This window comes from Ovis aries, chromosome 19 (genome assembly GCF_016772045.2).
Source record: "Ovis aries strain OAR_USU_Benz2616 breed Rambouillet chromosome 19, ARS-UI_Ramb_v3.0, whole genome shotgun sequence".
Lineage (NCBI taxonomy): Eukaryota > Metazoa > Chordata > Mammalia > Artiodactyla > Bovidae > Ovis > Ovis aries.
This window is the reverse complement of record NC_056072.1, coordinates 43,025,063-43,052,735: the sequence shown is the minus strand read 5'-3', so window position 1 is coordinate 43,052,735 and position 27,673 is coordinate 43,025,063. Positions and strand designations below refer to the sequence as shown.

Here is a 27,673-nt window from a genome sequence, read left to right as displayed (position 1 = left end):
AAGCTCTTCAGGAAATGCATTCAGCCTTGTAAATATACTGTCCTCAAGTCTGGTAGTCCAGCCCAGGGGTTATCATTAGCCCTGTTCTTCCCCCAACCCAGAGAGTCTGTGGCAAAGATACTGTGATCTTAAAATCCGTGTTAACCTCTTGTGTGTCTGTTTTCTTTCTGGAAATATACACGAGACTGGTGATGTTGGTTGTCTCCATGGAGGGGAACTAGGTGGGATGCTTTTTTTCTGCGGATATACCCTTTTTATGCCTAATGAGTTTTGAACCATATCACTGCATATTACCTACTCAAAGCGTCTTTAAAGTTAGATTTTTAGAAGAATTTGTTGTTCTGGTTTAGTAGCTAAGTCATGTCTGACTCTTTTGCAACCCCATGGACTGCAGCATGCCAGGTTCCTCTGTCCTTCACTTTCTCCTAGAGTTTGCTCAAATTCATGTCCATTGAGTTGGTGGTGCCAACCAACCATCTTATCCTCTGTTGCCTGCTTTTCCTCCTAACCTCAATCTTTCCCAGCGTCAGGGTCTTTTCCAGTAAGTCACCTCTTTTCATCAGGTGGCCAAAGTATTGGGAGCTTCAGCTTCACCATCAGTCCTTCCAATGAATATTCAGGTTTGATTTCTTTTAGGATTGACTGGTTTGATCTTGCAGTCCAAACGACTCTCAAGGTCTTCAGCACTGCAATTTGAAAGCATCAGTTCTCCGGCACTCAGCCATCTTTATGGTCCAACTCTCATATCTGTACATGACTACTGGAAAAACCATGGCTTTGACTATATAGACCTTTTCTGGCAAAGTGATGTCTCTGCTTTTTAATATACTGTCTAGGTTTGTCATAGCTTTCCTTCCAAAGAGCAGGTGTCTTTTAATTTCCTGGCTGCAGTCACCATCCACAGTGATTCTGGAGCCCAAGAAAAAAAATCTGTCACTGCTTTAACTTTTTCCTCTTGTATTTACCATAAAGTGATGGGGCAGGATGCCATGATCTTAGTTTTTTGAATGTTGAATTTTAAGCCAGCTTTTTCTTTCTCCTTTTTCACTCTCATCAAGAGGCTTTTTAGTTTCTCTTCATTTTTGCCATTAGAGTGGTATCATCTACATATCTGAGATTGTTGATATTTCTTTTGGCAATCTTGATTCCAGCTTGTGTTTCATCCAGCCTGGCATTTCACATGATGTACTCAGCATGTAAGTTAAAATAAGCAGAGTAACACTGTACAGCTTTGTCGTACTCCTTTCCCAATTTTGAACCAGTCCATTGTTTTGTGTCTGGTTCTAACTCTTGCTTGTTGACCCCCCATATAGGTTTCTCAGGATTCAGATAAGATGGGCTGGTATTCTCATCTCTTTAAGAATTTTCCACATTTTGTTGTGATCCACATAGTCAAAGGCTTTAGTGTAGTCAATGAAGCAGAAGCAGATGTTTTTCTGGCATTCCCTTGCTTTTTCTATAATCCAACAAATGTTGGCAATTTGATCTCTGGTTCTCTTGCCTTTTCTAAACCCAGCTTATACATCTGGAAGTTCTCAGTTCATGTACTGCTAACACCTAGCTTGAAGGATTTTGAGAATAACCTTACTGGCATGTGAAATGAGCACAATTGTGCAGTACTTTGAACATTCTTGGGCATTGCCCTCCTTTGGGATTGGAATGAAAACTGACCTTTTCCAGTCCTGTAGCCAATGCTGAGTTTTCCAAATTTGCTTGCATATCGAGTACAGCATCATCTTCTAGGCTGTCTCTTTGTTCCATAGATCCATGTGTCTTTATGCCAGTATCACACTCTTCTGTAGCTTTGCAATCGATTTTTGATACAAATTTATTTATTTGCGATAGATTTTTGAAATCAGGGACTGTGAGGCCTTAGGTTCCAACCTTCAAGATCGTTTTGGTAATTTGGGATCCCTTGAGAATTGACATACTTGAAATATCCATCATGTTTATGTGTTCATTTAGTAATATACTTCTTGCTGAAAAATGCTAATGAGGTGAGTGGGTTGGGGATAGCAAAAGCGGGCAGGATAGGAGTGAAGTGGACAGCTTGTAAGTGATTTCCTTCCAGGAATCCTCCTTGATGAGCAGCCATTTCTTCGTTCAAACTGTGACTCGAGAGAACCTCCGGCCAGTTTCCTCTGTAGATTATGTACTTCTCTTTTTTCAGATCCCCACAAAGTTAAAAGAGGCATTGAGAATTGCCAAAGAATGTATAGAAAAGAGACTGATTGAAGAACAGAAACAGGTAAACCGCTAATAGTTCTTCTGTGACTTTTGTTGTTTTAGCATCCCCACCCTCTGCTGTGGTGATCACAGTGATTTACTTTTAACTGATCGTTCATTCCTCAAACGTGTCTTGCATACTTGCTCTGGACCAGGCTCCATGTTCATTGCTGTGAGACAACTGAATACTTCACAGTCCTACCCCCAGAGAGCTCAGCCTGTGGCAGAAACAAATGTGCTCACAAAGGATGGTCACTGTTTAAGATCAGGGCAGACTGGGTGGTTGGGGGGTCATACATGTTTCATACTCTGATGGTTCTGGGGGCCATACTCATTTTCTCTAAGAGAGGAAAAGGCATGTAAGGACCTGAGGGTGAAGAGGGAATGGTCTTCATCTGCTTGCATACTCTTCTCCCCGACATTCAGACCCAGTGTGGAGGCAGACAGGCTGAGCACGGAAAGCGTTTTCATCCAGATAATTTGATTTGGCGAAACATGGTAGAAATTTTCATTAGCGTAGGATATGCTTACATTTGTGGTGAACTGTGGTCTCTTAAAGATCCACCAGCATCGAAGACTGACGAGAGCTCAGTCTCACCATGGATCTGAAGAAGAAAGGAAAAAGAGGAAGATTTTAGCTCGAAAGGTAAGCCCAGTGTCTCTGTGAATTCTTTCTTGTGAATGCTTGACTCCACGTGAGGAAAGTTCTAGGTCAATGATGTGCGTTTAGTTCATGACGGATCTCTGTGCTGTATCTTTCTGAAGGCTAAAACTTTACAGATGGCTGGTTAGTTGCTTCTCAACAAAAACCAAATAATAGTGTCAGCAGAGAAATGGACCATAGAATTTCCTGGCTTGCTGGGCTGATGATGGCCTTACTGTACTTGTGGGGAAGGGTTGGCCTGAGATTGTAAACTCAGCATTCTTGGTTTTTATTTCTCCCTTTAGTTTTGGCTTATGGCTTCTTCACTGTTATGAGGCCCAGTATGACCTTGTGTGTAGCTAGTTTATAACTCTGCCTAGAAATGTTTATATTCTGATATGTTCATTCTTTGCTTCCTCCCCCCTTTCTTTTTTTTTTTTTTTTCAAAGAAGTCAAAACGATCTGCTGTTGAAAATAATGAAGAGCATTCAGCAAAATACAGCAACTCCAATAATTCAGGTAACTGATTATAGGTTATAGTGGGGCCTGGGTCCCAAAGATTAGGGCCAGGAGCCTAGGTTCTTGGGTTCCTCTTACTGTATATAGCACAGGGAACTGTGCTGAGTGCTTTGTGGCAGGCTGGATGGGAGGGGAGATTGGGGGAGAATGGTGTATGTATGGCTGAGTCCCTTTGCTGTCCACCTGAAGCTGTTATAACACTGTTAATTTGGCTATACCCCAATATAAAACTTAAAAAAAAAGAGAGTCCCTGGGTTCTACTAGGCAGTGTGGTGACAAATGCAGAAAACAAAAGAACTCTGTCCCCAGGGAAGAGTTTCCATAGCATTGCAAGTCTCACAGGACTCATGTACTAGAAGGGACCTCAGAGCTTAACAGGCAATGAGCCTCTTCACTGATCGCGGGACTCGATCTGTCAAAGATGAGCATCAGCCCTGGAATAAAACCCCACCCAATAATGCAGTGCAAGGCCTCCTGCTTATCAGGAGAGGCTGCACTTACTGAAATGGCCCTAAATCCTGCCCTCTGCTCTGTCCCCACGTGGCAGACGGGCGCGCCCTCCTCCATTAAGGAAAGGTCTCCCCAGTGTGCGGGGATCGCAAAAGGAACATTCTAGAAGGGCGAGCAAGGCACAGAGAGCACTGTCCCTGCCCCCCCCCCCCCCGCCCCCGGCTGGCTTTGGGCCTTCATGTCCCCATGTCTGGAGATCAGATCAAGGGACCCCCTGGGACCTTGCAGTTCTACCTTTTGAGTCTGTGAAGTGAAGCCCCACATGGAGAAGGGAAGGTTTCATCCTCATAGGTGCAGCTTTGGCTCAGCCCTGGAGGCTAAAGGAAGGGGATGGTTTTTGTTTTTTAGGTTGAGGGATAGTTGCACATACTTCCAGTCAGGATAAGGACCCAGTAGAGACAGAGAACCTGAAGATGCAAAAGAGAGAGTGATTGTTGAGGGAGGCAAGGTGAGAGAATGCTGGAAGGACACGGAGTTAGGATCAAGAGCCCAGCTGTCAGTCTCAGCTTTGGAGCAAACCCATGCATCCTTTGCTGGTGTCAGGAGCAAGTGGAGAAGGTGAAGAGGCAGAGGCATTTAAAGTGGAAGGGAGGGAAGAAATTGAGGGTGTTCAGATCTTTTCAGGGAAGTCAGTGAGGAAGACATCTGCCAGGGGCAAGAGAAGAAGTGAGGGGTGTGCAAGACCTAAAGGCTGGGCTGGCCACTGCCAGAGGATGCGGGCTGTGTAGGTAGAGCTGGAGCTGGAAGAGTTGGGGTGAGAGAAGATTCTAGACTCCGGGAGGGTAGGAACTATGCCAGCACCACTGCTTGGAGAGTCAAGCCAGAGAAGGGCTCAGGGGGAGCTAGCAGGGAAGAGAAGGAGGCCCTGGAGGTCCGTGTGAGGACCAGGGCTGGCTCCCTGGGGATGGAGGCTGGGAGAGGAGGAAGGGACTGGAGGCTATTGTGGCTTATGCATAATTTCAGAGTTGGAGGTCTGTTTTCTCATGGTTGATGGGGTTGACATGGGCCAGTCATTTTCATCATTAGCCTGAGGTTCGAGTCTTCAGTCAGCCTGTCACACTGGCAGACACTCTGTCAGATGTCTGCTTCTTATAAAGTGGAGAAAGCCTGGCTCAGTGTCTCCATCTGCCTGCTTGCAGGGCTCTATGCCAGATGCATAGGGGCTTCCCTCATAGCTCAGCTGGTAAAGAATCCACCCGCAGTGCGGGAGACCCCGGTTCAATTCCTGGGTCGGGAAGATCCGCTGGAGAAGGGCTAGGCTACCCACTCCAGTATTCTTGGGCTTCCCTTGTGGCTCAGCTGGTAAAGAATCTGCCTGCAATGTGGGAGACCTGGATTCAATCCCTGGGTTGGGAAGATCCCCTAGAGAAGGGAAAGGCTATCCAGTCCAGTATTCTAGCCTGGAGAATTCCATGGGCTGTATAATCCTTGGAGTCGCAGAGTCGGACACGACTGAGTGACTTTCACTTCACTTCACTTATGCCAGATGCAGCCAGGTGGGAGGCTAAGGACTCCAAGACACCACCTCAAGGAGTTTAGGAAAGCCAGGAAGCTGTTGATAGAAATGTATAGATCATCTCCAGACCCCACTGAGTCACAAATGCAAACCCTTCTCCCCTTTAAAACCCACGTTAGCACTACAAGCAGTGCCATATCACAGTGGGCTGGATTTTGCCATCTTTTTCAGTAAAACGCCTCCCATGTTTTATAGGAAGTGAGAGAATATGGCAAATAGTGGAAAGGGATTCAACCAGCGGGGGGGATGGTTTAATTAGGACATTTCTCTTTGTGCTCAGTGTCTGTGTGATGTGGATGACGGGAGAGATCATGGTAGGAGGCGCCTGCAGAACAGGTGGTGGCCTCTCAGTTACCTACAGGGACCTCTGGTGGTCCTTCGCTAGGACCTCCATGTGAGGGAAGGGGCTTGTGTGGGCTATTCTATCTGTTCACTGGGCTACTTCCAGGTTAAGTCAGGAGGGTGTATTCTGGGGATTTCTGAGCAGTGGAAGTGATGCTGGGGAATTTGGGAATATTTGAAATATAACAATGTTACTAGGTCCAGGAAAAGCATACAACCTATGGGAATATGCACCTTATTTTAAAAATGAGGGTATTTGCTGAACTTCAGGTAAGAAAAAGCCTGGGAAATCCACACACTGAAGAGGCTGATCCTATCCAGTTCAGTGTGCCTGCTGGTAAAATGGCACTTCCACAGGGAGCATTGCTGGGTGGATGCACTGGAGAACTCTCGCTTCCTTTGGAGAGGCCTCCACCAGACTGCCCTGCGCCCCTCCGTCACCTGTTCTTGGTTCTGTCGTTTGTCGTTCGTTACCCAGGGATAGGGGTTGGGTCCACAAGAGAGACTGTAGCCAACTGCATAAGCTGTTGGATGGCACAAGGTTGATTTCAAACCAGGCAGGCTGTGGGGAGCAGTGGGAGGCAGCGAGGCCTGGGGAAGGAGACGCGCCCTGCAGTGGGGTGAACGCCTGCAGTCATGGGTCCAGTCCCTGAACTCTGTCCCGCCTGCCTTTTCCTGCCAGGTCCACACGTGCAGCCAAGTGCAGAGGCTCAGGCAGTGGTGGGTCCCAGCTCAGGCCACATTCCAGATGTCTTTCTTTGGTCCCCATGAGGGTTTTCTCTGTTTTCTCTCTTAGCAGGATCTGGGGCCAGCTCACCTCTCACATCCCCGTCCTCGCCGACTCCGCCCTCCACAGCAGGTCAGTGACAAGGCGGAGTGACCTGCCTGCCTCCCCTTCTGCACCAGTGGGGAGAAGTGTGAGGCTCTTGCTCTTCTTGCCTTGGCTCAGACATTTGAGGTGTTAGAAGGGACCATCCTCCTCCAGAGAAACTAGTGGGGGTGCAGATCAGCAGTGACACTTGGGAGAAACGAGGGTCTCGATTTCCAAACTCAGATTTCAAAGGGAATGGAATAGTTGGTTTTAGGGCCACTCACCCACCCCCTACCTCCAGCTCGCTCTCTTCGCTGTAAAGCCTCATGCAGGCTCCTTAGATCAGACCCTGTCTTGGTATAGGATCAGGCTGAACAAAGCAACTGCGCTGCTGCCCAGAGGCGCTGTCCTGCCAGGACTCTCTCAGGGAGCCCAGCCACACTGCTGGCTTTGTCACAGCGCAACTGGTGAAATGCATGCCTAGGAGTGAGAGACCCACGGAGCTTCTGATTTCCTGATAGTCGTCTGTGCTCTGTTCTGCTCTGCATTTCATCATCTGACTACTTTTCTGTGGCTAGCCAACGATTGTTTCACTTTTCTGACTTAAATCAGGTTTCGTGGAGTCTTTTGAAAAAATGTAAAGAGTTTCTTTTTTTTTTCCCAGGGAATAACCTCTAAATGTGTGTGGTGGCCTCATAACGCTATCTTTTTTCTTTCTTTTTGGAACTAACATCTCTCTCCTAACCACTTTGCAAGCCCCATAAAAATGCTTTGGGATACCAGGATCTCCTTTCACTCCTTAACTGAACCAGATGTTCTAGATGTCAGAGGAACTGGTTCTACCACTCAGATCTTGCCGGCTGTGTTTGGAGCAGTCTCTGCAACCATTTGAAGGGAGAGTGGGCTGGGGTTGATTTATGAGTTGACAATACCATACTCATTAAGGCTTAAAGTAGCACCCAGCAGCTACCAAGAGCATTACCCAACCCCTCTCAAATGCTTCTAACAGACCTTCCAAACAGAAAAAAAAAAGATGACCATCAAATGTAAGGAGACTGGTTTGAAGGGCTTACATCTGGCTGTCGGGTGTCTTGACCAGGGAGGCTAGTTACTGGTGGTTTGCTGTCGAGTGTTCTGGGGCCAGGGTTTATTTTAATAAAAGTGCCTGTCTCATGGAGACGTAATATCCTATATCCTGTCCGACTTTGTCAGCAGGTTTTACAAGAAGGCCCCCACATATTGATCCATACAGAAAGTAGACTTCTTCTCTGTCTTTTGTAGAGGTGAGCGCTATAGGCTGATCAGAAACTTTTGGAGAGCCACTGCCCATGATCATGTTGAGCCATTTTCTAGTTGAGAGGATGGATATTAATTTCACACTGCTTAGACATATTAAGGAAATAGGAGAGAACTAACAGTGAGAATCCATGAAGGCTCCTTTAAGAAGTGAGGTGTCTGCTTAGAAGTGCAGACCACCTTGCTGTGTGCATTCGAGGTTGGCAGTTACCTGCCAGTTCTCATTTTTAAATACCTTGGAGAATTCAGTCTGTTTGGATTATTTTCGATGAATCCTTTAATCTGAGTTCTCAGTTGAGTTCTCAGTTCTGATGCAGTACCTGGTTTGCATGAAATGAGGCAACTTTTGGAATGAGAAGAAAAAGAGAAATCTTTTGTAATTAGAATCAGTGTTGGAAAAAACTTCATCTGAGGTGAGAGGGAACAGTCGGGAATATAGTTCCATGTCCTGAAGGGTAGTCACAAGTATTCAGAGGGAAACACACGTGAGGCCCCAAGCACAATGCCTGGCAGAGATGAGAGGTGCCCAGCAGGTCTTGGCTTTCTCTTTTCCTCTATGTCGTTTAATGTTTTATTGATGAAATGATTGACTCAGCCCCAGAGACTGTACTCTGACCTCTGCTGGACATTTATCGTTAATGCGACTCATAAAAATAATAACTGGCATTTGCCTATCAACCTAGCATTTAAGGCCCCAAGCAAGCCACCCACAGGGAATTTATTCATTCAGCTACTTTAGATGCATTTATCCAGAGCCTGCAGTATGCCTGGCACTGTGCTAATAAGTCCTGGGTCACAGAGATGAGCACGCAGACAAGGCCCAACTGAGTGGCCTGGCATTGCCATCACCTCTCAGGAGCTCCAGAATGATAGATACTGATCAAGCAAATGCTTTCTTCAGGTCCCGCCCATGGTAACTTCCTCCCCCAATAGTTCTTCTTAAATAGAGAATCTCCTCCTGAAAAAAACTACCAACAGAGCAGCATCTCGAACTTCTGTACTGTACAAGACCGCACAGGTGGTACCGTCATGCTGCCTTTCCCATGGGAAGTGCTCCACAAATCCTGGGGAAGATGGAGAAACTCTGTATGCAAAAACAAGACTGGGAGCTGACTGGGGCTCAGATCATGAACTCCTTATTGCAAAATTCAGACAAATTGAGAAAGTAGGGAAAACCACTAGACCATTCAGGTATGAAGTAAATCAAGTCCTTTACAATTTTACAGTGGAAGTGAGAAATAGATTCAAGGGATTAGATCTGATAGACAGGGTGCCTGAAAAACTATGGATGGAGGTTCATGACATTATACAGGTGGCAGTGATCAAGACCATCCCCACAAAAAGAAATGCAAAAAGGCAAAGTAGTTGTCTGAGGAGGCCTTACAAATAGCTGAGAAAAGAAGAGAAGCTAAAGGCAAAGGAGAAAAAGGAAAGATATATCCATCTGAATGCAGACTTCCAAAGAATAGCAGGAAGAGATAAGAAAGCCTTCCTAAGTGATCAATGCAAAGAAATAGAGGAAAACAATAGAATGGGAAAGACTAGAGATCTCTTCAAGAAAATTAGAGATACCAAGGGAACATTTCATGCAAAGATGGGCTGTATATTGTCACCCTGCTTATTTAACTTATATGCAGAGTTCATCATGCGAAATACTGGGCTGGATGAAGCACACTGGGATCAAGATTGCTGGGAGAAATATCAGTAACCTGAGATACACAGATACCACCCTTATGGCAGAAAGTGGAGAGGAACTAAAGAGCCTCTTGATGAAAGTGAAAGAGGAGAGTGAAAAGCTGGGTTAAAACTCAACATTTTTTTATTTATTTTAAGCTCAACATTTAAAAAACTAAAATCATAGTCTCTGGTCCCATCACTTCATGACGAATAGATGGGGAAACAGTGGAAACAGTGAACAGACTTTATTTTCTTGGGCTCCAAAATCACTGCAGATGGTGACTGCAGCCATGAAGTTAAAAGACGCTTGCTCCCTGGAAGAAAAGCTATGACTAAGCTAGACAGCATATTAAAAAGCAGGCACTTTGTTACTTTGCTGACAAAGTTCTGTCTAGTCAAAGCTACGGTTTTTCCAGTGGTCATGTATGGATGTGAGAGTTGGACCATAAAAAAGCTGATTGTCGAAGAATTGATGCTTTTGAACTGTGGTGTTGGAGAAGACTCTTGAGAGTCCATTGGACTGCAAGGAGATCTAACCTGTCCATCCTAAAGGAAATCAGTCCTGAGTATTCATTGGAAGGGCTGATGCTAAAGCTGAAACTCCAATACTTTGGCCACCTGATACGAAGAACTGACTCATTGGAAAAGACCCTGATGCTGGGCAAGATTGAAGGTGGGAGGAGAAGGGGACAACAGATGATGAGATGGTTGGATGGCATCACCAACCCAATGGACATGCGTTTGAGCAAGCTCTGGGAGTTGGTGAAGGACAGGGAAGCCTGGCGTGCTGCAGTCCATGGGGTCACAGAGAGTTGGACATGACTGAGCGAATGAACTGAACTGAACTGGGTGAGGGCAAGGCTTTCAGCCTACTCACCGCCTGGGCAGCCCTTATTTAGACTGGTCCTTTCCCTTTCAGGACAGGCGGCCAGGCTTCTCACTGGGCTCATCTCTCTTGCTGCCTCTCTGCACGCTACCTGTCTTATTGCTGGAATCACAATTTACTCCAATTTATGTTGACTCATTGGAAAAGACTCTGATGCTGGGAGGGATTGGGGGCAGGAGGAAAAGGGGACGACAGAGGATGAGATGGCTGGATGGCATCACCGACTCGATGGTCGTGAGTTTGAGTGAACTCGGGGAGATGGTGATGGACAGGGAGGCCTGGCGTGCTACGATTCATGGGGTCTCAAAGAGTCGGACACGACTGAGCGACTGAACTGAACTGATGTCTTTACTTCTAGGCCACATTTATGCTGTATCTGGAAACTAAATCAAGCATAGTGTTAATATCTTCTGGCTTTATAATATGCGATTGTCTCAAGAAATGAAGGAAAAGTCTTCATTTTCAAGGGCTAGCATTGAAAAGGAATTCCTGCTGAAGTTAGCCTCTCAAACCCAGCTCCATCTGGGAGTCCTTGAGATCTACATCTTGGCCTGCAGAACCTAAACTTGAGGGTCACCACTCTGTAGTTCTAGATAGAACCTTGGAGAAGACACTTGACCGCCCTGGGCTTCAGACTTCAAAATCAAGTGAGGCCCCATAGGGCTCCTGGGCATGGAAGCCCTTTTGTCCCTTGTTTCTTGTAGACCAGACACCAGCCTCCATGACCTTCCCTGAGTTTCAAAGGGTAGAGTTGCTAATCAAGGGAGGAGCATCCAGGAACCTGCTGAGACAAGATTAAGCCCTGCACACACCTTAATCTTGTCAGGGACCCCACCCTTAGACTCTTGTTACAAAACCCCTCACCAAATCCCCTGCGGGTAGAGATACACCTCTGCCTGGCAAACTAATAAAGCTGTCCTTTTCTGTTTTCACCCAGAGAGGTTTGATTTAGTTAGATTTAGCTCGGGTGTACAGAGAGGCAGAGCTTTCACATCAGCTTTCCATTTTTAAACAAAGATAGCAACAGTGCCTGTCTAGTGGATTTACTATGAGGATCCAGAGTCCCGGGCCTAAGAGGTTAGAGCAGCACCTGATACACAGTCAGTCTTCAGGGCACTGTGAGTTACTGGGAGACCTTGAATAAGTAGATTTCTGGGTTTGGGTTGTTGTTTATTTGCTAAGGCATGTCTGACTCTTTCTTGACCGCATAGACTGCAGCCCGCCAGGCTTTTTTGTGCCGGGGATTTCTCAGGCAAAAATAATGGAGTGGGTAGCCATTTCCTTCTCCAGGGGATCTTCCTGACCCAGGGATCGAACCCTAGTCTCCTTCTTGACAGGAGTATTCTTTTGGGTTAAAAAGGCAAAAGGGAGAGGGTTAGAGGAGCCCATCTCAGTTCTTTCTAATCAAGCATCCTCTAAACCCACTGTTTGCTGGAAAATAACATCATTTATACCAGTGGCTCAGCAGGTAAACAATCCTCCTGTAATGCAGGAGATACAGGAGACATGGGTTGGATCCCTGGGTCAGGAAGATCCCCTGAAGACGGAAATGGCAACCCACTCCAGTATTCTTGCCTGGGGAATTCCACGCACAGAGGAGCCTGGCAGGCTAGTCCGTGGGGTCATAAAGACACAGCTGAGCACACACACACCTACATACATAAACCCACTGTGGACCCACCCCTGGCAGTTTGCTCAGCAATAGATCAATTGAGGCAAGATCAGTTTGACAGCATTGACTTTCTTCCTGAAATCATCAGTTTTAAAAGCATTTGTGGTAACTAAGGGTGGTTTTAAGCTCAGTTACTTTCAGGACAGGGCAGAAGAGACAGGTGTTTCTAAGCAAAGGAGTCTTACTCTCCTGAGTCCTTTCCAGCATTTGTGTAAGGACTGGGGCCTCTCCTGTTTCTCTCTGAACCTCCCTGCCCAGGGCCTTTTCTTGAAATCCTTACTAGATTGATGGGAGAAAGACTAGAAAGATTTCCTTAAGTTTGTAGGCAGTTCTGTTGGGTAGGGTGGCATTCTCGAAAGCCTTTTGTTTTTTTCCCAGTGAGAACATTCCTAGCACTTTCTTTTTTCTAAAGTGTATGTTTCCTGCCTCTAGCAGGTCATTCTTTCAGGAACTTTATTCTGACTGATTTCTCGGTCAGTGTCACCAGCCAGTGTTTACACTCTGTATTCATGGAGCTGAGTGGTTTAGAAGGTCCTGATTTACATGCAGATATTTGCTCCTACTCTCCCTTTGGGAGGAGACAGGCCTGCTGTCTTGGTATTGCGCGCCCGCGTGCGTGCATGTGTGTGTGTGTTTAAAAAGACTGTGTGTGTGTGTGTTTTTAAAAAGATTGTGTGTGTGTGTTTAAAAAGATTGTGTGTGTGTGTTTTTAAAAAGATTGTGTGTGTGTGTTTAAAAAGATTTGCAAAAAAAAACAAAGATTTGTAATAGAGCATAAAGAGTATTTGGGGAAATCTTAAGTAAGCAGGAAACCCAAATTATTATTGTTGTTAATAATCATATTTCACATGTTTTGAGTGCTTATTTTGTCCTAGGCACTGTTCTAAGAGATTTATAGTTATTGTTTTATTTAATCCTCATGAATACCTTCCTATCCAAGGAACAGGGATTATACTTATAGCTCCATGTCACAGACAAAGACACTGAGGCTCTAGTGGACCTTGACTGCTGTCGCGCAAGTGGGAGGTCCTGGAGCCAGGATCCAGTCTTGGTCTCTGTCCTGCTCAGCTCCCTGATTTCTCCTGAGCACCTGCTCTCTCGGTGCACTGCAGGGCCTGTGCTGCTAACAGCTGTGCTTGGCTGGCGTGATACGAGCCCTGAAGCAAGCGCTAGGAGCCCCGGGCTTGGGACGCAGCTCCCCCACTCTCTGGGTGACCTTGCACAAGTAATATCCATTCTTTGAAGCTGTCTTTTAAGAGAATTCCTGGTCTTTATGAGGTAGATAATGTACACAGGGCCTGATAAGCAAGAAAGTACTGTGAAGGTAAGATGTGAATACCTTGCAAGAGAATTCTAGCCCTTCTTGCTTGCAGTTTATCATTTTTAAGCAATAATTTTGAAGAGAGAGAGCTGGCGGTTCGTAGAAGGCCAGTCTGTGAGAGTGACTGAAAAGAGGGAAGTTTGTGCAGGACTGGAGGAGGAGGCAGAGCAGGACCTTGTGGGCACAGAATGACCGAGAACTTGAGTAACAGGAAGGAAGCTTTAGGATAAATAAGACACAAACTATGATGTGTAAAATAAGCTACCAGGATATACTGTACAACACAGGGCATATAGCCAAAATTTTATGGTAACTGTAAGGGGAGTATAGCCTTTAAAAACTCTGAATCACTATATTGTACACCTGTAACTTATATAATATTGTACATCAACTGTATTTCTGTAAAACAAATAAATAAGATACAAGAAAAGGGAGAAATTCTTTTAGAATGTTGGAGCTCCCAGGATTTATCTAGCCACATCAACGTCTGAAACCCACTGTAAACTCAGAATAGACATCTATGGCCTTAGAAATCGCCTCTTTTTCTCAAAACCACATAAAGCAGTTTCCATCTTTGGGATGAGGAGGTCTGTCCTGTGGTGCTTCTCTAAACAGTGTGTTAGTTCTGCTCTGCTGCTGGCCTGCAGCCTTCCTCCCTGCCTGCAAGACCAGTGTATGAGCTCCTTCCCTGGGTCCTCAGTTGCTGGAGTGGGGTGGGCAGGCAGTGGCCCCAGCATCCTCCCTGAGCTACCCCAGGTCAGTGGTCAGCCTGCTGCACCCCACATGGGCCTCTGACCAGCCCGTTCTCAGAGGAAGGGATTCTCCTTTAGGCGGGGGAGCAGGTTGGTTCATTCAGAACTCTGGGATTCACTGTCAGGGAAAAGGTTATCTTTACATTTAACCTGGAATCTGGTCAGTTAAAAGGAGACAGGGAAAAAAATGTGTCCTGTTTTTTTCTTTTTTTCTTTGTGTCCTGAGGCTTCCTTGATCTTTGGTCCCCTGGCAGTGAAAGTGTCAAGTCTTAATCCCTGGACTGTCAGAGAATTCTACCCCCCGCCCTTTTTAAAAATAGTTCTCTAGTCTTAAGAGCACCCCATTCCAGTGCTCTTGCCTGGAAAATCCTATGGGTGGAGGAGCCTGGTTGGCTGCAGTCCATGGGGTTGCGAAGAGTTGGACACGACTGAGTGACTTGACTTTGACTTTTCACTTTCATGCACTGGAGAAGGAAATGGCAACCCACTCCAGTGTTCTTGCCTGGAGAATCCCAGGGACGCCAGAGCCTGGTGGGCTGCTGTCTCTGGGGTCGCACAGTTGGACACGACTGAAGCGACTTAGCAGCAGCAGTCTTAAGTAGATGCTGATGCCAAAGCCAAAACTCCAAAACTTTGGCCACCTGATGCAAAGAACTGACTTATTGGAAAAGACCCTGATGCTGGGGAAGATTGAGGGCAAGAGGAGAAGGGGGGTGGCCGAGGATAAGATGGTTAGATAATGTCACTGACTCAGTGGACATGAATTTGAGCAAACCCAAGAGGATGGTGAAGGACAGGAAAGCCTGGTGTGCTGCAGTCCATGGGGTCACAAAGAGTTGGACATAACTTAGTAACTGAACCACGAACAAGTGTTAAGTAAGCTACTTCTGCTCACTGCCCTGTTTAGCCTTTGGATCTAAGCGCCTTCAGGGAAGGGGCCCCATGTTCCTGCCCAGGTTAGACTTCCCAGTGCTTCTGCTCTTTTCAGCTTTAAAAAGACACATCTCTATTTCAGACTATAGAAGACTTGTGTGGAAAAGTGATCAGTTCTCATTGTTCTTCCCTCTTCGTAAACTGGCCTTATTTAGTAATAGAACTAGGTACACTCCCAGGACCCATTCCACTTTCCAGGGGAGATAAAACCATGATGGGTCTTATGAATAGCACCTAACTGGTTCAGAAGAAAGAAGTAAAAAGAATGAAGAGGAAAGTGACTCATCGGCTACTCTGTTAGTATTAATATGTTTGCCATGTTCTTAAGAGGGTCACTGTCGTATTTACAAACCGTGCTTCTTGTGATTCACTTAAATATACCCTAGTTTGCAATGAGAATAATCAGCATGTGATTCAGACTAATCTTTTATTGTCTCTATTTGATTAAATGACACTAAATAATGTCACTAAATAATGACACTGAATAATGACTTGTGTCCCCTCTCTCTCTCTTTGCTATTTTCAGTAGAGCATGCACCATTTTGAACGTGAATTTTCGGTAAAGTAAGCTATACTGATTTTTCTAACTTTAAAGATGCTCTGTTTCTTTCTGTGAAATGGGACATTGTGTCTAGATCACTGAACAAACGGGAAAGCTGATTGGAGACGATTTCCTTGTCTGGATATTTAAATGAAATACAGCATCTTTAAAAGGCGCCCCAGTGACTTCATTTACATTCATTTCATTTTCATCATGACCTTCAAAATTTTCATTTTCCACTCTGATTTTAGTTTTAAAATACAGCCCTAAAACCTACACATCAACTGCATGGCATTTTGGTATTTTAATTTTGGAAGCCAGCATCTCACAGTCCTGTTGTTGCAAACGTGCTGGTTCCTTGTTACTCTGATGAAAGGGAAAGGACGTTGGGCAATTGCATTCCTGGTCACAGGGAAGCCACTTACTGACTTTATAACTGATATTAGGGAAAACTCCTTTTTTTAAGCATCCTTAATAATAATTAGGACATGAATACAGCCTCCCCATCTTTCTGAGGTAAAAGGCAAAGGCAGTTTCAAACAGCTGGGGGCTGCCTGCTTCGGAGGTCACTGGCTTCCAATTCCCTCTGAGGGTAGCTGGTAGGTCTGGTGTTGGTCTGAAGGCCAGGTGGTCTCTCCTCCCGAGTGTGGGGACCATGAAGGAACCCAGACCCACAGGCAGTAGTTGACTTCCCACTGTCAAAGTTGGCCCAGGGAAAGGGACTCTGAAAGGTCCTGTTGACACAGCTGGGGAAGATGTTTCTGGCAAGGTGTTTCTACCTGGATCTAACCTATGATCTTGCTGCAGCAGTCTATGGCCTGTTTCAGGGCCACTGCTGGGCTGCCAGGCTCCCATTTGGGGTACTGGGGAGGGTGGAACAGTTAACTCTCCGGGTTTTTGTCTAAGAGAAGGTGAGATTGGACAGATCATGACTGACCTGGTTATCACTGTAGATAAGCTGTCTTTGAGCATTCCTCCACCTAGGGTGTTGGAGGCCAACATTTTTGAAAGCTAGATGCAGTTGGCAGTCAGTCTACTTTGGAATCTGGTGGTGTCCGAGACCTGGGGATGGGGCTTTAGGAGGCCTCTGGAGGGGCACTCACTCACATCTGGGAAGTAGGGGAGCTCAGGCATCAGGCAGTTGTCCCAGATTCGTCACAGGCCCAAGAGTCAACTCTGAATTTGGATGCTGGTAACATTCCCCCCGCTCCCACATTATTAGCCACGTGTTATAGCTTAAGTCCCAGTGAACCTTTAAAGGAATTTTGTGGACCACAGAAGAGGCAAAAAAAGAAAAACTAAAAAAGGACAAAAAAAATCGACGGGACCTGTAATTGGACTGTGAGTCCCTGGGGGTATTTTTGCCTTCTCCAAGGTCAAGTGTTGACCTTGACCTTCAGACCTGGACCTCCCTTCCATCCACCTTCCTGAGGTTTCTGAGCTGGTCCTGGGCCTGATCCTATGTATGGAGATTTGCCCTGGTTGTTGCAGGCCCAGCGAGGAGAGGCGGACCTCATGGGACATGGGGCCCTTTATGATTGGTCTGGCCGTCTGTGAGGGCACCTCTGGTGACCCTATTTTTTTCCCTTTGGATGAGCAGACTCTCCTTGCACAGCCCCCAGCTGCACAGGTTACCCTGTGGCACTTTGGACAGTTTATTTATTTATGCTACCTACATATTAAAAGCAATTCATTTAGACAGTCTTAGCCTTTACTTCGGAGAAGGCAATGGCACCCCACTCCAGTACTCTTGCCTGGAAAATCCCATGGGTGGAGGAGCCTGGTGGGCTGCAGTCCATGGGGTCTCAAAGAGTCGGACACGACTGAGCGACTTCACTTTCACTTTTCACTTTCATGCACTGGAGAAGGAAATGGCAACCCACTCCAATGTTCTTGCTTGGAGAATCCCAGGGATGCTGGAGCCTGGTGGGCTGCCATCTCTGGGGTCGCACAGAGTCAGACACGACTGAAATGACTTAGCAGCAGCAGCAGCCTTTACTTGGACAATGAGGGTCTGTTTCCTGAGCACCACCCCAGTCTCCAAACTGTGGTAGTGAATGTGTGCTTCTCATTTTGAGCGCCAGGTAGTAATGAGGCTACAGACCAGGATTGGTTCCGCAAGAGGGCCGAGCAGGTTGGTTCTGTGCCAAGATGGCAGCCTGTACCAAGTCTAGTTCCTGAGGCACATCTCTAGCCTCCCAGAGTCCTGGGCTAGAAGGGTGGCTGGTCTCTGCATAGTCAGTTCCATGCCTCTAGTAGAACAAAGTGCTGTTGCAGCCCTGTCTTCTGACTCTTCTGCTGGGGTCAAAGCCCAGAGCTGGGAGGCAGAAATGCTGGCGCTCATTCCAGTCCATGTTGGGCCCTCCAGGTCAAGTCCAGTTCTGCTGCCCTTTTCTGGCCATTGGCTGAGAGTGCTGGGGAGGGGCAATGGGAGGGTATTGGCATCCACTCAGTCCTCTGGGCTCTGCAGTTGCTTTCCAACAGGCTTCAGAGGCCATCTCCCCTCCTGGTATTTCATTGGTCACTTTCCAAGAACACCCTTCAGAGGAATGCTTATATGACACACCGGTTTTCCCTGTTCTTCTCATCTCCACAGTCATGTCAGGTTGCAAGTCCTTTTTTATCTCTGTAACCCTATAACCCCAGGCCAGGAGCATTGTCCCATAATCCACCCTGGCATACAACATACTGGAACTTCATTTGTTGTCATTGTATAGAACCAGTGAAAATGACGCTTTGTTCATCTGTCTGTGTTCACTATTTGTATTGCCATATTATTTGAGAATTGCAAGAACTCCAGAGCATTAGTGTGTGTATCTGTGTGATTCTTTAATTTCAGCTGCCTTTAGGTTTGGGTAAAAGATGTAAAGGAAGGTAAGTGGTTTTCTATGAAATATTTTAACCATGGCCTATTACAGTTGGTAAAAAAAGGTTGCTCTTGCTGAAGTATGCCATTGATGGTCCTGAACACCCATCCGTGTAAAGTCAAGCTGTGGTGGGCATGTTCTCCTGTTGTCACCGCAGCTCAGGGAGGTGGTGGGGGAACCATCCAACAGACTGTCTTGCTGGGGTGGCCCTATGATAGGGTAGAGGGTGAGGCTAGGAACAGAGAGGTGGGGTCACAGGGAGCTGCCCGGTTCCCAGGAAATGGGGCAACTCACTGTAGCACAGGCAAGTTCTTTGAAGCAAGGCCTTTTCTGAACCGAGTGTTTATTTTGTTCGAAGAGGACGAAATTCATTTGATTCAAAAGTATACAATTCAAGTGCACAATGTCTTTGTGCCTGGAAGGAAGCTAAGAGAAGTTTCGGGTAGAGCCTGCCATTCCAGTCTCCCCTAACACTTCAGCAAAGATGTAGGGTTAGTGCATTTCCATCTTGTAGGGTTGGCTCTCAGTGGATACAAGGGTGTTTGAGGAAGATGCCTCCTTGAGAGTGCCATTGTGGGAGAAAGTCCTCTGTCCCTTGCTGAGCATTGCTGGCAATTATTAGCATTTTATATTTCTTTCAGGCAACCTAGTATATTCAAGACAGATGAAAAGAAAAAAAAAAAAGACCCTGAGGAGCCCATAACCCAGCAGACAGTGGTTCCTTGCTGAGAATCCTAAGTGGTTTGTCATTTCATGTTAAATCACATCTTTCAAATACTAAAGAACTGTTCATCCCTTTCTAGTAATCGATATTTAGGTAGCCCAGCTGTGCATACAGATGTCTTTCATTGCTAGCTCAGGAGTAGGTGGAGCTGCCTGGAACCTGGAAAAAGTAGGAAGGGGAACCTTTCTTTTGGGATCATTTTTAAAATCTGGAAATTCATCTATGCAGAGAATGTCACTCTGTGTAGTTTTATGTAATCTGTGCTATTTGTTAACTTGGAAGAAATGGCAACTTTAAAAAAAATGACACAGTACAAAGTATTTTGGCCCCTCTGAGGGAAAATGTGTGCAGTCTTCCCCAAGTCCTTTCTGCCCAGGACTGGATGTGTGCAGGGAGGGTGCGTGCAGAATCACTGACTGTCCCTTCTCCTCCACAGGAATATCTGCGTTACCTCCACCTCCTCCACCTCCGCCTCCACCAGCAGCAGCTCCCTCACCTCCTGCGAGCACAGAGGCGCCCTCACAGCTTCCACCCCAGGCCATGAATGGCGTGAGCCGAGGGGCCTTACTCAGCTCCATCCAGAATTTCCAAAAAGGAACTTTGAGGAAAGCCGAAACCTGTGATCACAGCGCTCCTAAGATTGGCTAAAGCTTCGTGTTTATACTCGGAGGGAAAAGTTCTTTTTTTTTTCCTTTCACCTCCATCCCCTGAAGTACCCTCCCTCTGGATGAATAATTGCTGAGCCAGTACAGCCACATATGACTTTGCAGATGCTCACAAAAGGGGCTTTTCAAGAGGGAAACACAGTCTTCAAGTAGAATGAAGTCAGGCTGGCATTGCTGCCTTAAGAAATATTTTGTTCCTTGGTTACTATCGGAATCTGGTTCACCCTCTTTTGGTGGGCAGCAGCGTATCAGAATCAATTATTTCCACCAACTGAAGGAAATGGACAAAAAACAAAAACGATGACAATATTCAGTCACCGAGGTGAATAGCCTTGGTGTTACAATCCCTCCCATCCCGCCAGACAGCTCCTAGAACTGTTCCTCTCATTTCTGTAAAGCATCTTCTGGTTATTTGTTAGATAAAACTGTTTTTTGCTACTTTTAATTTCATCTTAGACATTAACACTGTAGCCCAAAGCATAGTGATGTCGCTGAGTCAGAGAAGCAACCGAGTTCTTCATTTCCCCCTCAAGTAGAAGGTGAAAGTTCACAACATTCTCTCAAGCTCAATCAGGAACTCCATTGTGGTTACAGAACTCAGGGCTGCTACAGGAACTACTCTAGGCTCTTCGTTCCTTTTAGTTAGTACGTGTTGAACAGACAAAAAAATGTTAACATCGGGAAAAGCTCTTGCCAATTCAAGGATCTTCTTAATCCTTAGCATTTAAGTCAAGTTTGGGGCTTGGGGTGGGGGGGGGGGGGTCATTATTACAAGTAAATTTGGCATCTATAGAAATCAGATCTGATTTTTGAAAGATTTATCCAAATATATCATGTTTTTAACATTACTCATTTATTAGAAAGATCCTTTATCCTATGATTTGCTTAAACCCTTAAATAAATTGCACTTTAAAGGATTATAAGTAATCCATCTAAAAAAATCAAGTTATACACATCAGTGTTGGTTACTATGCAGAGAGAATGTCATTGTGTATAGTTTCATGTAATCTGTGATAAATGTTCAGCTGTATTTTTTATTAAAATAAACTGTGTCAAGAAAATGTGTTTTTAGCTTGGCTAGATATTTTAATGGGAAGTTTCTGTACCACTTATGTGCTTCCATAACTAACTTACATCTATCTTTTCCATCTCAACTTTTGAGGAAAGCAGTGTATGGCAGAATATTATGGTTTTTGGCAGTGGGAAAAATACCTGACGTGGATCTTGGTTTAGCTTTGAAGAGAACCTACTGGAATTAGGCATCTGAAGAGTCGGTGGGCAAGTTCCTGTTGTAAGTAAGTGATGCAGTTTAGGAGATTAGCGTTTAGTTCCTGATGGCACTAATTTCTTAACAGAATTCTAGGACTTCTATGCCACATTTATTATCTGAAGAATATAAAAATACCATTAGTCATAGTTAGGAATTCCTTTATTGCTTATCAAAACAATCTTAACAGTAAATGTAGATTAAATGCTTTTATTTTTTACAGATAAGTCATCCTTTTTTGGATATATCTTTCATCAGGACTCTGCCACATTTACACCATGTTCTTCCAGTGAGAGGGTAAAACTGCACATGAATCTTATTCAAAGAACATGGTACTGTAATAGACCAAAAAAATACGGAACTTAGGAGAGGGGCACGTTTTACCACAAACACATTTAAACCTCTTCCCAGTAAAAAAATCTGTTGCTGCTTCAGAGATAACTTTATGAATTAAAAGGTCTTATGGAACAATCCAGATGAAGAGTCAGCAAGTATTTTAAGTAAATTCCAATGACCTGAACTTCAAGTCCAAACTAGATATTTAGTGTTTTCTTTATTGCAAATATGATGTCTTTAACCTGAGGTACAGAGTTGTCTTCTAGAATCTTTGCATAAGGCATAGGCACATCGGCACCAGTGACACGAACTGCAGGAGCATCCAGGAAATTGAACGCAGGGCCTAAGAGGGAAGGAGGTGCAAATCAGAGAGGCAAGGAAAACCAGCTGAACACCACCACTTCAGCACAGCAGGTATGGCTGCCCAGAGAAGGGAAGTCTGAAATCTATGCTAATTACAAAGAATTGTTTATGGTTTTGCTTTGTTTAATTACCCAAAGGAAAAATACCAAGCTGGAAAGTTGAAAATTTCAAGTCATTTGATCATCCCTAGCTTTTGCTTATTTTGTCCTATAATAAACAGTGTTTATTACAGCTTAACTCTTCTGGAATCAGTGTGTCTGAAATACCTTCCATGATCCTGGCACAGATTTCAGCTCCTACTCCGAACTGTGGCCAGCCTCCTTCCACGGTTACAAGGTGATTGGTCTTCATGACACTGGCTTCTATTGTCTCAATGTCCATTGGCCTGATGGTTCGCAAATTTATCACCTAGACAAATAATACAGTAAATAGCTTTATAGAGCCACTGCCTCACAAATACAGTTCTATCCCCATAAAGCCACTTCCCTTATATGTGTGTTCTCAGTCGCACAGTTGTGTCTGAGTCTTGACAACCCCATGGACTGCAGCCTGCCAGGCTCCTCTGTCTGTGGGATTTCCCAGGCAAGAATACTGGAGTGGGTTGCCATTTGCTACTCCAGGGGATCTTCCTGATCCAGGGATGAAACCTGCATTTCCTGTCAATCTTTGAGTCTAGGGAAATCTGACTATGTCAAAAGGGAAACTAATTAAAATTCTTTATCTCTACTACAAGCAGCTCTGTTCACTTACAAAACTCACTTGTCCTCCCTTGGCTTTAACTTCCTCCTCATCAAAATAGTAACTAACACATGACTGCTTACCAAGTACCCGACACTACAGTAAGTATAATTCCACAACCACCCTGATGGGACAGTAAATGTATTATCCTCATTTTATGGCTGATGACACTGAGATTTATTAAAGTACATATATAACTTGCCTAAGCATAACCAGCAAGTGTTATCTCCTGGATATCAAAGGGTTAGACTCAATGACTTCTAAGTTTTCCATTCTCCCAACCTCCAGCTCTAAGTTTGGATCTTAACTTGATAAAACAGATACTAAAAAGATCCAGACACTAGGTGTTAAAAAGCTAGGTGTTTAAAAACCAAGTAGGTTCCCACCGTTAAGCTGAGACAGAACTAAGTGACAAAGCAAGATTTCATATCTAATAACCTGTTACAGAACTCAAACTCATCTTTCTGGGTCTTTTTAAAGGGATTTTTCTGATTCTTTAAGAACATGTGCATGTCCACTTACCTCACATTCAATTCCCTCTTTAGACAGCACTGTTGCAGCTTCTAAGCAGTGGCCCACAGGTCTTGAATGAGCAACTATAGTTACGTGTGTTCCTGAAACAAAGTTGTCACAGATCAGAGGTCAGGTTGAAACCAAACACACTGTCCTTCTCTGTAGCCAGCTGTGGTTCTTGTTCATTAGTAAAATCTTTAGTTCATTCCAGTGAGATGAGAACGTGATAGCCTTCCTGGAAATGAAGTACAAATCCACTAGGCTCAGATTTACAAAAGCACAAATACATGGAGCAGTCAGGGCATAACACACTTTAAACTTGAACTTATCCTATAATTTCCTAGTCAAAGTAAAGGCCAGTAACTTCTAGATCGAGCCTGATCAACATGAACAAAGGAGCAGAGTGGTAATAATGTTGAAGTGTATACTGATTTCGCTTACCTTGCCTTTCTATTTTGGCTTTTCCAATAGGGATCAGAAAATCTTTTGACTGAGCTTCTGAAGGAAGTTCAAAAGGTACTCCGTACATCAATTCATTCTCCAACATCACCACTACAATATATAAATATTTAAACCAACGTAACCACATGACTAAGAATATCTAGAAACACAATCATTCATTCTGTGAGACGTTTCACTGTGCTGATTAGGAAGCGTCACAGTGTCCAGGAGCCTTATGGATGGTTTAGATACAGACATCTATAGTCTGGTCAATCATGATTTTACCTCTGGGGTTAAATCAGTGTTATAGGTGTGTAGTAAATTTCTCTTGTACCTAATTGGCCCCCATATAGTCATAGATAAGAAAAACACTAGTTTTTTCCTATGTTTACTATATCTGTAGATCTCTAACATATGTCTACACCTAACTTTAAAGGTCTTTAATGGTTCCTTCCATGCAGATATTTCATTTTAGTACTTTAATGTTCAAAAGAGATGCACGACACACCCCTCTACTGACCTGGGTTGTTATCCCGAATGGCTGATTTAATAAGCCCTTTTGCATCCTCTGAACTCCAGGGGCTGACCACCTTTAAGCCTGGGCAATGCCCATACCAGGCAGCAAAACACTGTGAGTGCTGGGCAGCTACACCTGCTGAGGCGCCATTGGGCCCCCTGAAGACTATGGGCACAGACTGAAGGCCCCCTGACATGTAGTACGTCTTGGCAGCTGAGTTTATGACCTGGTCGATGGCTTGCATAGAGAAATTGAAGGTCATGAATTCACAAATGGGCCGTAACCCAGCCTGTCAAATCAAAAATGTTGAAAAGATGTTGAAAAGACTGGAAAACATCAGTTTAGAGTGGCAAATAACTACTTTGCCCCACCCCCAACACTCAAGCAGTGATTTTAAAAGGTGTTGTTAAAAGAAACTCTTTGGGTGAGATTCACAAAGAAGACTACCTACCATAGCTGCACCTACAGCAATTCCAGCAAAACCCATCTAGAAAGTAAAATGCAAATGTAAGTAAAAATCCACAAAAATTATAGTAGTATCCTTTAACAGACATGCCCCTCCAAGGTCTGCTTCCTGATGGAAGGCTTACCTCAGATATGGGAGTATCTATGATCCTCTTATCTCCGTATTTCTTCCACAGGCCTCGACTAACCTATAAGCAATGACCCCATTACTTCTAAGTGGGGGCAAATGACCATCTCAATTCTGTATAGTGTTTTTTTTTTTCCTTACTTACCTTATATGCCCCATCGTACTGGGCAACTTCTTCCCCAAGGAGAAATACCTTCTCATCTCTTTCCAGCTCCTCATCCATGCCTTGATTTATAGCCTCACGAACTGTCACCTGTCACAGGCATGGGAAAGCAGTCAATAAACTACAAGATTACTTAGGATACTACTGAGAGTCTCTCTTGACCTAGGCTGCCCACAGCACACTAGACAAAAACCATCAGTAGAACAGGCTTCTCTTTACAAGTTCAAAGAATTTAAAAAGTAACATTTCTATTGCTTATTGCCAGTCTATGATTAGATGTATGAATGAAAAGTATACTAAACACTTCCCTTTTTAATATTTATTGGCTGCACTGGGTTTTAGTCGCACATATGGGATCTTCCCGCTGTGTTGTGCGGGATCTTTCATTGTGGCTCACTGGCTCAGCAGCTGCCATCCAAGAGCTCAGCAGTAGTGGCGCACAGGCTCAGTTTCCCATGTGGGATCTTAGTTCCCTGAACAGGGATTGAACCCACGTCCCCTGCATTGCACGGTGGATTCTTAACCACTGGACCAGCAGGGAAGTCCCCTTTTTCTTAATGACTACCTAATCTTGAGAAATCTGCTTGCTGGCCAGGCCAGTTCACAGGTGCTTTCCTAAGTAGAGAGTATACTGGATAATTTTATTTCCACGTTTGGTATACTGTGGGGCAGAGAACAGTCAAGGAAGCCTAAGGAACACTACATAATGAGCACTAACTAAGCGCCAGACACTGCCACACACTTTGCCTTCAGGATCTAGGAATTACTCAACTATAAAGGTTGGTAGAATCCTCCAGTAACAGAAATGAGAAAGAGAAATTCCTCAAAAACTTGAACACAGAATTACCATATAATCCAACAATTCCAACTTCTAGATTTTATACCCCAAAGAACTGAAAGCGGCGCCAGTCTATGTCTGACGCAGGATATAGCATGCTTGGGGCTGGTGCATGGGGATGACCCAGAGAGATGTTATGGGGAGGGAGGTGGGAGGGGGGTTCATGTTTGGGAATGCATGTAAGAATTAAAGATTTTAAAATTAAAAAAAAAAAAAAGAACTGAAAGCGGGGACTCAGATAATTGCACATCAAAGTTCACAGCACCATTATTCAAAATCCAACAGGTGGAAACAACTCAGGTGTCCATCAATGGTGAGTGGGTAAGAAAAGGTGGTACATGCCTACAACGGAATACTATTCAGCCTTAAAAACGAATGAAATTCTGACACATGCTACAACATGGATGAACCTTGAAAACTTGGTAAGTGAAAGAAGTCAGACCTATAAGGAAAAATATTAAATGATTCCATTTACAGGCCACCCCTGCTGCTGCTGCTGCTGCTGCTGCTGCTGCTGCTGCTGCTAAGTCGCTTCAATCGTGTCTGACCCTGTTCTTCCCCACAGACAGCAGCCCATCAGGCTCCTCTGTCCCTGGGATTCTCTAGGCAAGAATCCTGGAGTGGGTGGCCATTTCCTTCTCCAATAGGCCATCCCTAGAATACATGAATTCATCACCACAGAAAAGTACCGAGGGGTTAGAGGTCACCAGGGGCTAAGGAAGCGTTACTGTTCAGTAAGTACAGTTTCTGTTTGGGACGATGATAAAGTTCTGGTGGTGAATGGAAGACGTGCTAAATGCACTTAGCGCCACTGAATATCCAGTTTAAAACAGTAAATTTTGTTATGTATATTTTACCACAATAAAAAATTTTAAGGGGAGGTGAGGGAAGAAGTGTCACGTCTAGTTCTCTCAGATCGGCCATTTGATTCCATTAAGCCTCGCGTGGGTGACATGAGACCCCAGCCTCTGCCCTGGGGCAAGGGGGCCCTCCCGGCCCGACTAGCGTCCGGGCCAGTTACCTGCAGTGCAGCCGGCGCGGTCCGGTGGAACTGCCTCCTCAGCAGCCCGGAGACCTGGCAGGGAGAGAGAGAGGACGCTCAGAGGGGAACCGAGTGGGCAGGGGTCGCGCAGGGTCATAGCAAGGGAGCCGTTGCCTACCTGCTCAAGGGGTCTCCGCACCAACACAGCAACCACCGCCATCTTGACCGTGTCCTCTAGCCGCTGCCAAATGACAGCACAGCAGGGCCGCGGACGAGTCGGACCCCGCTCCCCCGCCGGCGCGGGCCAATGGCAGGGCACGACGCCTGCGTGCCCCGCCTCCCGCAGTGCGTCATGGGCCGAGGGGGCGGGCCGAGGGGCGTGTGGGTGGTCCCAGTCTGCGGCGGCCGGGAAACTAGGGAGCGCAGGCGGTTGCCGGCGCTCGGGGTGCACGCCCGGAGCGCGTCCCTCCGTGTTAGTATTTTGGACGCGGGGAACGAAAGTCAGACGCTGATGAGCGTAACTCGAGGCCGTGAAAACTGCAGGCACAGAAACGCTTTGGTACGAAGGAGCACTTTATACATAATCTGGTGACTGGGTATTTACAGTGTGACAAGTTACCCTGGAAACACTGTCTTGTGGTTCCTTAGAATGTGAACTGGAGCTAGCTTTCATGTGTGCCAGGCATTATGTTACGTGCTTTAGGGCTCACTTAATTCTCATAGGAACCCTCTCAGGTAATTAGTGTTAATATTATTAGCTCTATTTCTCAGATGGGTAGACTGAATGAAGTAAGGATTGGTTAAAGGAGCCAGAATTTGACTTTATGACTCCTGACTGTAAAAGGTAGTCTTTCCCCACTGCTTCGTAAAGCGGAATTTGGGGTCCCAACCTGGGAGGGAGTTACAACAACCTGCATTTAGAGAGGGCCTATCACCTGAGAAGAGGGCGTCACAGAATAAGATGGCTGGATGGCATCACCCGTACAATGGACATGAACTTGGGCAAAGTTTTGGGAGATGGT

At 45.3% G+C, this 27,673-nt stretch overlaps 2 protein-coding genes across 14 annotated transcripts in view; one reads left to right on the top strand and one right to left on the bottom strand.

Moving 5' to 3' along the window:
• Window positions 1-20,962, top strand: part of PXK (PX domain containing serine/threonine kinase like) — an 86,281-nt gene extending 65,319 nt beyond the window's left edge. For 3 of the 13 annotated variants that reach the window (XM_015102347.3, XM_060402286.1, XM_042236004.1), the window contains 5 exons: window positions 2,171-2,248; window positions 2,786-2,872; window positions 3,319-3,388; window positions 6,553-6,615; window positions 19,673-20,962. In XM_015102347.3, the coding sequence (XP_014957833.2) occupies window positions 2,171-2,248; window positions 2,786-2,872; window positions 3,319-3,388; window positions 6,553-6,615; window positions 19,673-19,884 (510 nt within the window). In that variant the 3' untranslated portion in view covers window positions 19,885-20,962. Of the gene's footprint in view, window positions 1-2,170; window positions 2,249-2,785; window positions 2,873-3,318; window positions 3,389-6,552; window positions 6,616-15,630; window positions 15,669-19,672 lie in introns of all 13 variants that reach the window. The other 10 variants (XM_042236003.2, XM_027958240.3, XM_042236001.2 and 7 more) reach the window with 10 other exon arrangements.
• Window positions 20,963-21,312: 350 nt separating this feature from the next.
• On the bottom strand, window positions 21,313-26,901 carry PDHB (pyruvate dehydrogenase E1 subunit beta). The gene is made up of 10 exons (XM_027958242.2): window positions 26,830-26,901; window positions 26,691-26,744; window positions 24,814-24,921; window positions 24,667-24,729; window positions 24,528-24,563; window positions 24,080-24,365; window positions 23,560-23,670; window positions 23,128-23,219; window positions 22,134-22,275; window positions 21,313-21,847 (listed from the first exon to the last, which is right to left on the bottom strand). Exons 1-10 carry the CDS (start codon window positions 26,869-26,871, stop codon window positions 21,702-21,704), a joined length of 1,080 nt encoding a protein of 359 aa, XP_027814043.1. The 5' UTR covers window positions 26,872-26,901; the 3' UTR covers window positions 21,313-21,701.
• Window positions 26,902-27,673: the final 772 nt, after the last annotated feature.